The sequence below is a fragment of the Lepidochelys kempii genome, chromosome 2, assembly GCF_965140285.1.
Source record: "Lepidochelys kempii isolate rLepKem1 chromosome 2, rLepKem1.hap1, whole genome shotgun sequence".
Lineage (NCBI taxonomy): Eukaryota > Metazoa > Chordata > Testudines > Cheloniidae > Lepidochelys > Lepidochelys kempii.
In genome coordinates this window covers 91,360,380-91,376,598 of record NC_136381.1, presented here as the reverse complement: position 1 = coordinate 91,376,598, position 16,219 = coordinate 91,360,380, and the positions used below count along the sequence as shown (strand labels likewise).

Below are 16,219 nucleotides of genomic sequence, written 5' to 3'. Positions count from 1 at the left end.
AAAGGACATCATGTAACACTTAGACAGCGAACTCACTTCAGCTAAAATGTCAGTATTATGCAGGTTGTCCTTGTCCTTTGGAGAAAGACAACCTCTTCAGAACTAAGGCCTGGGAGTAGTGTCTGTTTCATACAGGGAACATCCGAGGTCAACATGAAGACAAAAAGGTAAATATTTCCTGGGTTCTGAAAAGCTAAGATTAATTCTTATCCAACCAAAAAAATTTTTTTTTTAAAACAGAAATATTTTCTTGGTAGGAAAGCATACGTTGATAGTTTCAGACCTACCTCTTAGTTTAAAAGAGGACAATGCAATTACCAAAATACATAGTGCATGTGTTTGGTGGGTTTTCCACCAAACTAGCATTGTATTTTAAAGCACTCCAATCAAAGCAAGTTATGGAACAATTATTTATTTTTACCATAAAAAATTTTAATTTTTTACTCAAAGGTAGTTTTCTAAACCATTTGTTCTGTTTGCACAAGGAATCAAGTCTTTGCAACAGACCGTTTCTTCAGCCTTTGCATGCGCACACACAAAAAAAATTCCAATTCTTCAACAAATCAAAAATTTACCTTCAGTTGAAGGCTGCATCTGAAACTTATGCAGCTTTCAAACACTCATTTCTGTATCCATGCCACAGAATGCCAAAGATTTCATACCTTTTGGAAAGCAATCCAACTTGTGTTTTTCTGCAAATATTCTACTGTATAGGTGTTACTGGATTTTGCAATCTTGTTTTCCCCGACGGACAATGAAGGACTACAACCAGAAACATTTAAATGAGCCTAAAAATGATTACTCATGCCAACCTGACAAAAATATTGTTAAAAATGTCAATTAAAGACGAACACAAAAACATGGAAAGCTCTGGAGGGGAAAAAAAAATTTCTAGAGAAAGCCAATTCTGCTTCTCATCTGTTTTTTTTTTTTTTTAGTACTCCTAAACTTTACTCCGCAAAGTGGATCTGAGTTTCTGCCGAGTCTTCATGATATCTTTGTTTGTGGCACAAGAAACAGTAGTTAAGTGTTACAATCTGAAGCAACAAAGATACTCTTCATTCAAATCACCTTATAAAAAGTTGCATTTAGAAGTCAATAGTTTTCCATGGAGGTATCAGCTGCTCTTCCAGAAGAGGGGGAGAAAAAGACTAGAACCAGTGAATAAATATTACAAAAATAAAATCTTCTATCCTCACAAAGTCTAACTAAAAATCTATATTCACATCTAAATTCTCACTGCATCTGTCAGAAGTTTGTATCCAAACATCCAAGACATAAATCACCTGTGTATCACATTCAGACACTGCATTTAACAATGCAAGAGGCAGTACCATCATGCAAGAACTAGCTTTTCAGATAACCTGAGTAAATAGCTCCATCACTTTACAGTGTGTCACTTTTCGTTATTTCACTTCGGCAGCGAAGACTAACACTAGATTCAGTGCTTTTATACCCATCTGCCCTTCATAAAATACAGCAGCTGCTCGCTTTAAAGAAATTCTTAATAAATATATGTACACACTTTTTTTTTTTTTTAAAGTGAGCACAAAAAACAGATGGTAGAAGGTAGAAGAAACCTACTAGTTACCGCCTTTATAAAAAGGCACATTTTGGCATTTTTAAGAATTGCCAGAAAGGTTTTGTTTCAATTGGCTACAGCACATGGGGTTATTTAAATGAAAATAAAGGAAAGCATAAGAGCTCATGTTAGTCTTCACTGGTCAAATAGTTGATATGGAGCCTAGAAAGAGCTAGAAAAACATTTTTCTCGGGTTCGGACATTCCTATGAACATATAAAAGTCTGGTGTTAGCCATAGAAAAGAGATCTAAGGAAATAAAGTTCATGGGATAAAGTTGTTCTGTCACAGTTCCTTGGTGTTATGTGGCCTCAGTTCTCTGCTGCAGATGCCGCTGCCATTCCAGATTTCATGCTCACCCGTGTTGATGATGTTAATTCCTCAAACTCTGTATTTAGTTTGCCGATCACCCATTCCAGGGCATCTCGACCCTGTCAGAAAAAGACATGAATTTAGTATCAAAATGGATAAAAGGCCACTTAAAATTAAAACTTCAATATCTTTCCTGTGTCAGACTTCAGAACTGCTCTAAAGGAAACCAGTTTTTCATTATTTGGGGTTTTATGTTGAGGTTTCAAGTTTTTACTGAAGCTTCATTAAATGGAGTGTTTGCACAATCTTCATCTTATGTGCAAAAAGTTTGTGCCACACCGAAGTGAGGTTATGGGAAAAGAGGGTCTATGTAAAATTATTGGTTACTTTAACAATAAGGATATTTTTACCATTTGCTTTTTCTGTTAGCATAGTAAAGCCAACACATATACTGAGATTAAGATAGATTCTAGTCCAGCTGATAAATCAGAATTTTTAAGAAATTTACATTTGGAGAATTTTTGATTACTGAAGGTGAGAGCCAGGAAGAACCAAGCTGGACTTTCAGGTTAACTCAGTAGTTAGTTAAGGAAAACAAACAAAAACAACAAGACAGACATTCTACTTGTCAGAACAAAATTTGGTCAGAAAGTGACTGTAGGAAGGGTATCATGGAGTTCTAAGTTCATGGATGAGTCACTTTTCAGCATATACTGAGCTATGTTTTTTTAAAACAGCAACTACATTTTCTGTCACCCTGCCCTGTTCCCTCCTACTCTTAGGATATTTTAAGAAGGCCTCAGAGAAAACAAAGTGCTGTAACTAAGAGCAATTAAAAACTTAAATATAAGTGTTCAGCTCCTTTATTTTAATTGGCCACATAGAATGTGCACTGCCCAGTTTTGTGAATTCATGTCAGAGACTTATTTGACATGCTTAACTTGCTGGACTCTAGTCACACCCTTACTGAAGATTAGCTTTAAAATGAGAAATTTCTAGCCTAGAGTTCGGTACAACTTTTATTTCCTTAATCAAAAGTACTGGAGTGTAGGGCTTTTAAATTCCATTTACTCAGGGTGAGTAGAAGTTTTGCCCATGTACATAGGCTGAGTGAGACCAGGGAGACACTGGCCTCTGTCTGGCGGGGAGGGAAAGGAAGGCCACAAAACCTCTAAAACACTACTACTTTAACAGGAAAGGTTGATGCAATTAGAGTGCCCAGGGGGAATATTTGGTAGGTGCAGGGACCCAGGCATTTCCTTAAGAGCAAGAGGGTGAGGGCAGCAGCACCCTGTGAAGTTGAGGACTGGGGTAGAACTGATTGGGGAGGTGGAATTTAATTTATTTGGGTGATAGAACAGACCAAGGGAGGTGTTATTATTTAAGAGGACAGAAGAAGTAATTTTTTCCAGGGGATTTAAGATACGTGGATGGAAATTCAGTATGCATGAGGGCATGGTGGCATAGGTACTTTCCCACCTGGCATATCAGGCTTAGTCTTCAAGCAAGCGTCAGAAGCTTTTCAAGTCTTTTTGGAGAGAAGTAAAAATCAAGCTCACCTTAACCTCTTACATCATTACTACCACAAAAGGCATCCTCTAGAGACTCAGTGTTTTTCACTGGACATACTGTCCTGTTCTTACTATTCTTATCCATTAACTCTTCACTTTACCACCCACACATACATCCTAATGAATGAAACAGCTGGATTAAAAGTACTCAGTTCATTCTAAAATGCATTCTAGGAAGAGATACTACTAGGTCTGGTTAGACAGTGCAGAATACAGGATGGCACCCAAATGAGCAGATATCAGATGACAGGATTCCTCAGAACAATATTTCAGTAAGAACTAAACTCTTGTGACACAGGCAGCTCAGCAAGAAGCACCAGAATGTATGCTATGTGATTGAGTCATTAGGTCATTAGCTTTACAAACTGCAATGCATGCGAACAAGTTCAATAGCTGGGGGATATTACTAATGCAGGAAGAAAGAGGGTGTTACCCCCTAAGAGAGCACTATATGTATACTTGTTACAGTGTATATATATAATATATATATATATTTTTTGTAAGAGAGTCCCTATCCCACGGTCTCCTCTTCCCTAACCAGTGGGAACTAGAGTGGATGCACATTCAAATAACCAGTCAGTCTTTTTCAAGTTAAGAAAAATAAAAGACTGCACAAGTTTAAAATGCTATTTCCATTTAGCCTCATTGAAAGAAAATGGATTGTGAAATAGGAGGCGGCATCTTCAATCACCAGGAAGAACATGCCAAATTTAGAAATAAAGCCCTTTGTTATCCAAATGCTATATTGAGTTATCAATGTTTATGTTACAGTTAGCAGTCACTATTTGCTAGGAATTGCCCACACACTAGTAAACAGTCCCCATCCTGAAAAGATTTTAAAGTATTAAAAACAAACTCAGAATCAAAAATTCTCATGCATGTGCCAAGACCAAGCATGAGAAATTTCAGTTCTTACAAAAAGTTAGTGGATTGGAAGTTAGCATTTATAATGAGTGCCACCAACATGTTAAAGGGACACCAACTTGCATATTTTTGGTTTGGCTAATTAAAACTGAATTTATTTTAGTCAGAGCAACCCTTATTCTTCTTCAAAGTAGTCTTTTTTTCCCAGCTTCCCTGCTGATACTTAGTAGGCCCAAGGGCCACACCAAACTCCTCATTCTCCTCCCCCCCAGCCTGTTTCCCCTCTATGCACACAGTTACCACTTCAGTTTGTTTTGCTGGTACTATTGCTGGCAAACTTTCTCACAGAGTATAGGGAAGCATGCATGCGAGCTACAACAGAGCAGTGCAGGCTGCTACATGCAACAGGAAATAAATGCATTACAAAATAGTGTAACTGACTGAACTGTCATATTCACAGAGATTAGAGGGGGAAAAAAACAAACAAAACAAACCACAACTCTTTCCCCCAATGTTAGGCATAGAAATAACCCCAGGTACAAGCTTTTCAGACTGAAAAGCTATTTTTCAAGTTACTTTCCTTTTAGTTACAGGGTCACTAATACACAAAACACTGAAAGGAAACAAGTAACACATTTAAAACACTAAGAATGTTTAAGTCTGATCATATAGACAGTAGACTTTTATTAGCCAAAAAGTTAGCCAGCATCTTTTGGGTGGGACTCAGATCCACAAAATGCCTTCCAAGGATTATAACCAGTAAATCATTCAAGTAGGTTTGTTGGTTTTCCAAAACAAATACAATCTGAGGTATTTTCTCGCAGCTCTGGAAAAACTGCTTAAAACCCTATAAAACTTAAGCATCAGTGCACTATGCTGACATGGTAAATTTCAGAACAATTCTCCAGTGGAATCTAAGTTAATAAAGCTTCACCTCTACAATTTCTTTTAAAATTAAGGACCTGGGCAGTTCTACTCAGTGAAAGGAAAACAGAATCTGACAGAGGATTGGAGTGTATATTTTTACATATATATACACACACATATAAATATATATGTATTTTATTTAAGTCCTACATTATATAGGCAAGCACATTCATAACCAAGCATGCTCATTACATACGTTAGCACTACATTGTGCTTTCAATATTAGGTCAAATACTGGGTATAAAGATTTATTATATCTTGGATAATTGATAGCAGACTGACTACTCCAGTTGAAGTTTTTTGGAGAAGACAAAGCTTAATGGTTTGTCCAACTCAAGAATTTAGTGGAATGAAAAGTAAACTTGAAAGCACATAGCCAGCATCTGCTAATTTTATAAGGCACACACACCCTCCCCCCCAAAATAAAGGAATCAAGGAGAAGAGTTATGAAAAAAGATTTTAGGATTTTATCATTGGAAGTTTGTGGTTTCAGTACAGGAATGACAGAGTCGAGCTAGGCTAGCTAATGGAAGGAAAGGTGAAGAGAACTATTTACTGTCCAGCATTAAACTATGAAAACTGTAACCACTCCTTTCAGCCTTGAAGTCTGAATATGAAAGAAAGCCGCATTTCCTACCATGAACAAATGGAAATACATCTGAAAGTTAAATTTTAAATAAATAGTCATGTTGCTTAAAGAAGGTCATTTGTAACAGCAGCAAGGCAGGAAACCAATTTAAGATGCTAAATGAGATTCTTACTGCAACAATACAGCTCAGTGGTTTGAGCATTGGCCTGCTAAACCCAGGATTGTGAGTTCAATCCTTGAGGGGGCCATTTAGGGATCTGGAGCAAAACTTGGGGATTGGTTCTGCTTTGAGCAGGGGGTTTGACTAGATGACCTCCTGAGGTCCCTTCCAACCCTGATATTCTATGGTTCTATGAATTCATGAGAGTAAAGTATGTTCAGCTTTAACCTAAATTTTAAACCACCAACAGAATTTTAAACCCCCACCTTCCCAATCACCCATCTACCTCTTAAAAGTCTAAGAAAAAGGAGGAGACCAGATCAATTCCTGTCACGGAAGACAAAGCAAGTAGCGATAACTCTGTGCTGAAAACTATTCTTGTTAGGCACCCGTTTTGAGAAAACCAACCCTAAACACATTAAGTGCAATTCTGATCCATTTTTATAATAAGGCTGATTCCATTAACCAAACATTTTTTGGTTAATTTCTTTAGATAACTGTTCTTATCTAGTCAAATTTAATTGACCAAGCTGGAGTGGGCCCCTATTAAAGAGTGACATTTTCACATGCTTAGGTACCTGCAGTAATCTATCATTTACATGTATAAGAGGCAATAGTATGGTACAAAAGTACTGCAGTACATGTAGAAATAACTAAGGTCTGCCCTTCACTGATGTAGTGGATTTGGGCTACTTGACCCATTCTAGGTCACAATAAAAAAAAAAAAAAGACATACATGATTCTAGTATTATGAGAACAAGTTTCCCATTCTTGTATGTAACTGTGATTACAATACATGCAAGCTAATGTACATATATATAAAAAACATCACATCACAACAGTCCATGCACACATTTGCTAGAAAGCTGAAATGCTGTACCGAGATAGCGAATGCCGAAGTTACCACTAGTTAGTACAAACTGCAGATGTAGAGAGAGACTGCTAGCTTAGAGCGCTTTCAGAATTTTGAATTATCCACTCAATAGCATCCCACCCCTGGAGTAACACAGAAAAGATTAATACATGGCACAAAATTCATCTTTCATCATTGTAGTATTCAGGTATCTGGCCTGCAATCTCAAACCCTCAAAGCAAAATTCAACATTTACATCAGCATTTCAAGATACAGCAGAAAACACTTTCCAGCAAAGCTTTTGCCATCTCTAAGCAGACTTCTGAAAGCACAGAAACTCAGTCTTGTGCTTCTGCGGTCACCACCTCCTTCAAAGTAGAGCTCCTTGTTAGTAATGAAAGGGCTGGAAACAGCACACACAAATTCCTGCCAAGTTAAGCATCTCTGAATGGACCTAGCAGCCTTAGAAAGGACAAGAAGGTACTGTTCCACCGTTTGACACTTGACTACAAAGATGTTTAAGTGTTATATGGAAGAAGCCCTTTTTTAATTTGGCTTTCTAAACAGTCCACTTAGAAAATGTCTGACATGTAGGTTAACCAAAGATTTAACTGCCCTTGCGAGTGTCAGAGGATGGTGAGATCACAGTATGTACCCCATTACTCTAAGTGGAATTGGAGAGAATTGTAAAAAGTTTAAGTGGAGAGATGTTTATGGCCACCGAACAAAAATACAATCTGTACCCTCAAAATTCAACTAGCCACTTTTTCTCCCTCTCCCCAAACCCTGCAGTTCATCCACTTAACCCCCAACCTTAGCACACTTTATTTCTGCCAGTCTATCCCCTCACACCTTTACTATTGCCTCAGGGAAGTAGCGAACATTCAGATTTCCTCCTCCTCCCCCCTCCTCCCCCCAGATATCCTTCTGACCAAGAAGGGCTGAATCATCAATCTAATGCTTGACATCAAGTGATGGAAGCAGCATCACGGTCTAGTGATATCCTACTTCCAGGGGAAAGGGGCTGGCCAAGGCACATACTACCTGGGATGGCATCGGGAAGTATGACTCAACCTGAAGTGCCACGACCCAACCAGGCCAACTCCCACTTCTATTTTGCACCACATCCCACACACTCTCACATCTGCCTCACTGCTCCCTCCTGCACTGTTTGTCCTTCCCATCCCTACACCTGACCTATGCTCTGCCACACCACATTCATGCTCTTCCTCCAGCTGGTACTAGTGGAGAGGTACCGGTGTGATCCTCTATTGATTTCTAGTAATGTGAGAGCAAGACAGAGTGCCCTCAACAGTAGCAAATAACCACTCCCAAAGCCCTATCTGGAGTGTGAGCAGTACTTTGGGATGAACAAAGCTCTTTTTCTATGCCTTGCAGATTAACACAAATTGAGGAATTTACTTACAACAGGGAGTACACAAGTTTAAGAGCTGCTTGGGTAACAGTCTCTAACAATAGGAACATTACAGACAGGTTAGCATGCATTTAAAAACTAATTAACAAGTATTGCATTTCTTGCTTCTGGTGACATTTACAGGAACACAAATTTAATGGTTAAAAATAAAAGTTATACACACTTAGAGTCCAATACTGCAGATCTGAGCCTTAAGCATGGTATTCAGCAGTACAAGTGCCCAAGAATTACTGCCACAAAAGCATACCTTTCTAGCATTGGAGGATATTGTGTTGGCCATTAAACTTTCCAAATAACTACTCAGGCTAACGCCTTTTACAGTAATAATTGCTTCTTGAGTTAGCACAGTCCTGCAATGAAAGACATAAAATAAAGCTTATTGGTACAAAAAAGGAGCAATATACCCTCTCTCAGAAAGAAGCAGACAGACCCCCCGACTCAACTTACTTTTCTGGGTTTTCAGGATGAGGTGTGTAGATCAATCTCTCATCTACTGACACCAAATTTGTGAGAGTAATCTTAAAAACAAAACACACACAAATCCTCAGTGTTTTCTCCTCTTTGCGGTTTCCTCTATCAACAATTCAGTAGCACCAACTGGTGCTTCATTATCCTCAACAGCAGAAAACAGGCCAGTTACTGTACTTTGTAACAGCACAATTATAATTGTCAATAATAATAGAGAGGTGGTTTGTCTTCTCCTATTGCAAATCCAGTTACAGCCAGGTAACCTTTGCCTTTCACTAGGTCTCTCTATATTCCATGTTGTCCAACACGATTCAGGTAGCTTTTCAATAACATTTGTGAATGTTAAACCAAGTCTGAACTTCAGTATGTTTGCAATGGCAAGCTTTTTAATCCAGGCTCTTGAGGAAAATAAGCAGTCTTACCAATCACACACAAAACATGTATTTAGGCAAGTCCCTAAGCCTACATTTACTGTACAAAGACAAGACTCTTACTGAGATCTTCCATTTAAAACTTGATAAGCTTGAAGGACATTAGAATACAACATAACAGTTTGCATATTTCAACAAGATTAAAGATTTGCAATATAGTTCTAAATTTATTTCTGCTGCTGTTTAGTGAAAATTTCTTTGGCCAGCATATTTTATTCTCTAATACATGAGTTTGTCATTTCTGCTTTCTCAGAAGATGGTTTCACCTGACGTCAAAGTTACACCCACACAAATATTTTATATTGCCTACATATTTAAAGTTGCTTACTCATACAAAGAAGCAGCCAACAGCAACTGAAAAGGGAAATGTTATTTAGAAAACTGGCAACCCAGAAAAGCTTCAAACCATCCAGTTCACATTGAAAATGTTGGGGCTTTGTCTGACAGCAGTGAGCGCAAGCTTGTGCATTTCTAAAAGCAAAGCTTTCTTTTGTATTGCAAATAAGTAGGCGGTTGTTCTATTCTCCTACAGCCATTACCAAAAGCTTCCTGATCTCACTTAGTCACTTACATTGGTGGAGCAGAGTTCCATTTTCTTTTTTACTGGATCTACCACTGAATGTTCTTTAACGTATGTCAAAGTCCTACTTGTTCCCAAAATCTAGAAAACAAAACATTCTATTTAAATATTCAACATGACATCAGAGCAAATTACAAAAGGTGTTCCAAATTACTACTTTTACATATTTATGTTGTAGATGAAGGGGGTTGTACATGAACCCCCTGATCAGGATCAAGATCTCAACATGCTGAATGCTAGGCAATCACACAAAGGGACATAGTCCCTGCCTGGAAGATACCACAATTGAAATTTGATTAACATTTCAGGAAAAACTGCAATGCATTCACGGCAAGAGATGTGCTGCTATATTATTACATTTTCCCTACGATTTCTGGAAAAGGTGTTTCCTATCAATTCAGAGTTGAGATCCCAGAGGATGAAGTGTTTAGATGCATTACATTGTCAGTTACTCATTCAACTTATAAAAACATACCGCTTTTACAATACTTGGTAGTCCCCACTCTGTGCTGAGAAGTCGATGACTATGTAACCTTCCCTGGTTATCAAGGCTTCTGTCTATCACATCTACTCCTACCACACATGGATTCATGGGATTGGGGTATTTTCTCATAGCAGCTTTGATAACTGTATCCCATGGGTGTCTAGGGGAAAAAAAGGCAGTATTTATACATTTCATTAACAATATTCATCTAAGATCAAATGAGTGGTGCAGACTTATCTGGGGTATTGGGTGAAGTACTGGTCACCTCACATCAAAAACAAATATTGCTGAATTAGAGGGGGGCTCAGAAGGTCTATTAAAATAATTAGGGGCATGGAAGAATTTTTACATGGAAAGATTAGAGAGACAGATTGTTTACCTGGAAAGGAAACAAAGGTACATAAAATGAGGACGTTATAGTGAAGATAGACAGGAAAAACAGAAGCTCCTGGTCTAACAAGAACAAGGTGACATTTACTGAAGTTAAAAGATGGCAAATTCAGATTAATAGGAAATACTTTTCCATGCAACATGTAAACAAACAGTAGATCTCACCACCAAAGGACACTGAAGCAAAAAGGAATAATAAATATCTAGGTAATGCTAACAAATTTTGGAAGCAATGTTAAGCCTCATGCTTCAGGATTTAAACCAATCTCTAACTATTTGGGATTATAGGAAACCTAGTACATGGGGCAGATCATCCTACATGCACTTACTGTGTGGCTTTGGCACCTTCTCTGAAGTATCTGGTACTAGCCACAGTCAGATACAAGAGAGACAAGACTGCACTAGATGGTGATGGGTTTGATCCAGTATGGAAATTCTGCTGTTCTTAAACAATACTGACAGTGTTGAAAGAATACCTGATAGTTTGTGTAAGCGTACTTCGTATTGCATACATATTATACATGATCAACCTGTTCCAAAATGATTGTTGATTGTCTAACTTGAGAACTATTAAAAAGGGTGAAGCTGGAACGGGCTGAGTTATAGATAATATGTGCTTGATAAATGATGTTTGTTCTAGCAATATGGTGTTAATATAAGCTTTACCTAAGAGTAGAAGAGACAAGGTGGATGAGGCACTCTCTATTTGAGCATAAGCTTTTGTGAACTACAGCTCACTTCATTGGATGCATTGCACCCGATGAAGTGAGCTGTAGCTCACGAAAGTTTATGCTCAAATAAACTGGTTAGTCTCTAAGGTGCCACTAGTACTTTTTTTTTTTTTTTTTTTTTGCAGATACAGACTAACACAGCTGCTACACTGAAACCTGTCTTTTATTGAGCCAACTTCTATTGGTGAAAGAGACAAGCTTTCAAGCTTACATAGAGATCTTCTTCAGGTCTGGGAAAAAGAGACCGTGTAAGCTCAACAGCTTGTCTCTTTCACCCAGTAAAAGGTATTAATTCACCCACCTTGTCTCTCTAATATCCCAGGACTAAACCGGCAAACTGATTTATGAGGTCATGTTCTCCAAACTAAAGCTGGCCTCCTTGAAAATTTCTTTCAATGTTCTAGGGTTATGGAGACTGGTACTCACCTTACCTTCAGCTCTTGCTATTCACATATAAAGGCCGCCCCGTACTAGATTAGCAAAGTGAGAGTGTCAGGAACACATTCCCCCTACACCCTCAGCAGCCTCTGAACTAAACACCATATTCCACCAGATCTTTATCAAGATTTCTTTAACAGTTTTGCTTCATCTAAACTAGTAGACCAACCACTGAAAGCCAAATACAGTGGAGGTCTGCTACCCACAGACCTGCTACTGTCTGCAGTAGGATTCTCTCATTTTGTAAATCAGCTGTTACTTCACAGAGCAAGCTCAAGTCCAGCTAAACCAACACAATCTACGGTATGCATCCGATGAAGTGAGCTGTAGCTCACAAAAGCTCATGCTCAAATAAATTGGTTAGTCTCTAAGGTGCCACAAGTACTCCTTTTCTTTTTACAATCTACAGTAGTTTCTCTCAGGCATTTTCTGCACTCAAGTTTTCCATATTACTAACACTCGTTAGGCTCCACCGCTGTTAGCAACTGTGGCTCTGCAGTGGAAAAAAAATTTAGGGAATAAAAGACAAGTGCAGGCACCATGCAAAAGGTGTTGCTATGTGGAGGTGTTAAAACCCTTACAAGAATAAGCATTGCAACAGTAAATTTTATACAACTGAGTACTGTTTTTGTTTAGCACAGTCAGGACCTCCGAGGCAAACAGCCTTATGTCATGTTCTGAAGTCTTGAAAGTCAGCTCCTAAGGCCCAGCTTTCCAAGGTCAGTAACAAGGTTCTCAGAGGCTCTAACTTTTGAAGTCACTCCCCTCAATGCCAGAATTTGATTTGATGTTTGTTTCATTCCAACTTCTGACTAAACAGTATTTTATCTTTTTTATTGTTTAAATAGGTGAGGTTTCATAAAGAGTAAGATATCGAGTCATTTTGACACACACACACACTTTGTTATAGGAGCTATATTAGATAAATAATGGAAAAGTGTTCTAGTTTTTAATTCGACTACAGCTTAACTCCCCTATGTAGGAAGGCATCTACAAGACATTCCTCTAACTATACACACACACACACAATAAAATGGAGTTTCGCAAACATCTCCAGCATGAACAGGAAAAACAAAATGGTCCTTCAACGTCAAATGGGGAAATATTTGCTTTAAATTAAAAAATAAAAATTAAAAAAAAATTGTCCCTTCCTCTATTCCTTGACCCTGCTCTCTACTAAAAGATATGCATGAACTGGTCTTCATATTATCTTCAGGAATTATGCAATGTAACATGAACATAAAACTAAGCATAAAGGTGATTAACAAAGACAAGATGACCTTGAAGACTTACAAGGAGCTAAAGGCCATTTTATGAATCCCTGATCTAACTACACACACACACATTGCAGCATACAGTTTTGCAGGCCTCACATTCTGCAATCTAATTTTCACATAGCATCAAGAAAGTATTATGTCCCACAGATAACTGATTTTCAAGTCAAGCTCTGCAGTTGCTCAAAACCGAAGTTGTGCCACACAAGAGAAAGCTTTATTAGCACCCACCTTTCATTTTACACTCAAAGTTTTGGTTTACACATCATAACTTCAGCTGTCAAAACTTTGAGAGTAGATCTTTGTCCACATACCAAATGTACACCAGCTTATCTGAAGTTATTTAAGTAAATGTAGTTAAACCAGTGCAAACCCCTATACTAAGAAACTTTTGCAAAGATTTTAGATTGCTGCTAACATCATTCTAGCTTCACCTACGTTAGCAACTGCGAGAGCCCTAGCATAGGGGGGCTTTCAGTGACATTTTAAACACTCTCTCTACACTGCAATAAAGTACCCACAGTTGGCCCACATCAGCTGACTGTGGGTCATGGGCTATAAAATTGCAGTGCAGACTCCGCCCCCCTCATAGGGTCCCAGCACCCAGGCTCCAGCCCAAATGCCTACACTGCAATTTTATAGCTCTGCAACTGAAGCTAGAGTCAGTTGACAAAGGCCAACCATGGGTATTTTACTGCAGTATAGACATAGCATGTCTAATTGACAGAGGGTCTGTGCCAGGCTAGATGACATGGCGCTTTAAACACAGATGGTACACCTACATTAAGGCTCCCAAATTTGCTAACACTGGTAAAGCAAGACTGAAGTTTGCAATAATGGGACATTTTTCAAGTCCCTCCTCAAAACCCACTTCCATCAGCTTGGAAGAACTGGGTGGTGAAAAACAACACCACGAACAACTACAAGCTTCATCTGTGACTTCAGAGTCACATTCTGAACTTACTCTCCTCCTTCCCTCTCCCTCCTTGCCCCGTATCTCCTAGGTTTATCCAGTCTAACTGTAGAGTCCTAGGAAGCAGGGACTATATCATATGTCTATACAGTGAGGCTATGACTTCAGACTTTAAAAACAAAACTGAAACAAAAAACCCCACAAGTTTATACCTACCAATCTGCGCCACAACATATATATAAACAAATGCGAAAAGGAAGCCGTTGTTTTGAAATGCCTAAGCCATCATCACTAAAGTTTCTAGCCTGTTATCTACAGATGTTTCCCAGTATGATGTGGCTAGACTTTGACACAAGTATTCCCATTCTATAACTTTGCTACCAATTATACAAAACGAGAACTGTATGACACAAGCAGTTTTCAAATATCATACATAACCTTTTTTGCAGTTAAATGCTTCACTTATATGAAGAACAACATGAAATAAATGACAAAGTAAGTTATTAACTTTGAATGTTAGCAGTTCATTGAAGATATTTCAAGGATTTTTTAAAACACATTACCGCTTTAAAAAAGGGGGGGGGGCAGGGGAGAGAAGAAAGAAACATACAATAACTCAGTTTTAATCTGTTTATACGCTTTAGGAGAATCAGCTACATCTGTGTTTGCTCTAATATTATGAAAGGTCATTTATGAATACTTATGCCTTAAGGCCAAATAATGTAATAGTTTTGTCAGTTTCATAACTCTGCCCTTTTGGAGTCCTATTTCCTGCATACCTTGGCAAACAGAAGACAGATGTGGAAACCTTTCACACTGCTTTCAGCCCTTGCCTATATGGGAAAGTTTCAGCATAATTTGGGGGGTGAATTTAAACCAATATAGTTATACCAGCAGAACTCCCCAGTGGACACTCATTCTATTGCATCCGATGAAGTGAGCTGTAGCTCACGAAAGCTTATACTCTAATAAATTGGTTAGTCTCTAAGGTGCCACAAGTCCTCCTTTTCTTTTTACTCATTCCATTATAAGAGCTTCTTTGGTGGTTGAGAAGTGATTTAAACTAAGGTGAAAAAAAGCCACTCTTTTACAGGATTAATAATGTCCAGAAGGGGTCACATCAGTATTACCGATAAAACTTCCCCATTAGAGAAGCCCTCAGTCACCTCTCTCACGTTGGTATGCAACATTTTGCACAGATCTCCATACTGCACTGCCAAGTGCACCCCCTTTGAACAGCAAAATGCAGGCCTCACTCAGTGAGAGCTGCGCACAATCTTAACTTTAACTACAAAAAGACCTCATGATCAGCTAGTTTCTCAGAGGAAAAAAAAAGGGGGGGGGGACGACGACTGCGGAATCGATGACACTTCCCGCAACCCACACAATGAGGAGAGACACCCAGTGGCAGCCCAGGCTGATAAGCGAAGTTAAGGCCACTGCAATAACTGCAGGTCATAGGTCGCACTTGGCACTTTTTCTCCGGAGGTCGGCGTGGTGCCGCGGAGACACAGCTGTCACCTGGCGCGGCCATCGAGCTGCGGGGTGACCTCGGGCGAGTCACAACCCTACTCGGGGCCTCAGTTTCCTCAACTCACTCTGGGCTAGGGATAAATGACGTTTCCCGGCCCGCGGGGGAAGGGCGCGGGGTGAGGGCTGGAGTATCACCGCGCCGGGGGGCGTTCAGCCCAGTGGCCGGCGGGGGCCCGCGGCAGGGAGCCCCGGCTCACACCGGCGTCTGGCTCGGTAAGGGCGGAGTCACAGCCCGGGGGCGCAGGGCCAGCGCGCTACCGGCCGGCAGGAATCACCGCCCCGCCTTCAAGCCTGGGGCCCGGCGCCTGCTGCCGCCCGCTTACCCGAACACGTGCTCCGAGCTCCAGATCTTCATGGCTCCGCTGCGGCGCCCGAGCTCCAGCGGCGACCTCGCGCTCGCTCTTCGCCGGGCTCCGGGCAAAGAAAGAGCCGGCTCAGCGGGGGAGGGGCCGTGACGCGCTCGGGGCGGAACAGACTGTGCCGGGCGGGCTCATGACTCACGCGCTCCCAACTGCCTCACGAGCGGGAGGGGCGCGCGCGGGACACCAGGAAAAAAAAACAAAAAAAAAAAACCAAACACACCCCGCCCCACCTTTAAATACGTCATTCCATCGCCCGCAGTCCCCTGCAGCCACGTGACCCCCCCTCCCTCCCTCCCTCCCCGTCCGCTCCCGACGTGACGTGA

The 16,219-nt window shown here is 40.0% G+C and overlaps 1 protein-coding gene across 1 annotated transcript; it reads right to left on the bottom strand.

The window, feature by feature from the left end:
* Positions 1-407: 407 nt before the first annotated feature.
* On the bottom strand, positions 408-16,050 carry PRELID3A (PRELI domain containing 3A). The gene is made up of 6 exons (XM_073331639.2): positions 15,858-16,050; positions 10,247-10,415; positions 9,763-9,852; positions 8,740-8,810; positions 8,540-8,642; positions 408-2,012 (listed from the first exon to the last, which is right to left on the bottom strand). Exons 1-6 carry the CDS (start codon positions 15,887-15,889, stop codon positions 1,893-1,895), a joined length of 585 nt encoding a protein of 194 aa, XP_073187740.1. The 5' UTR covers positions 15,890-16,050; the 3' UTR covers positions 408-1,892.
* Between the last annotated feature and the right edge of the window lie 169 nt (positions 16,051-16,219).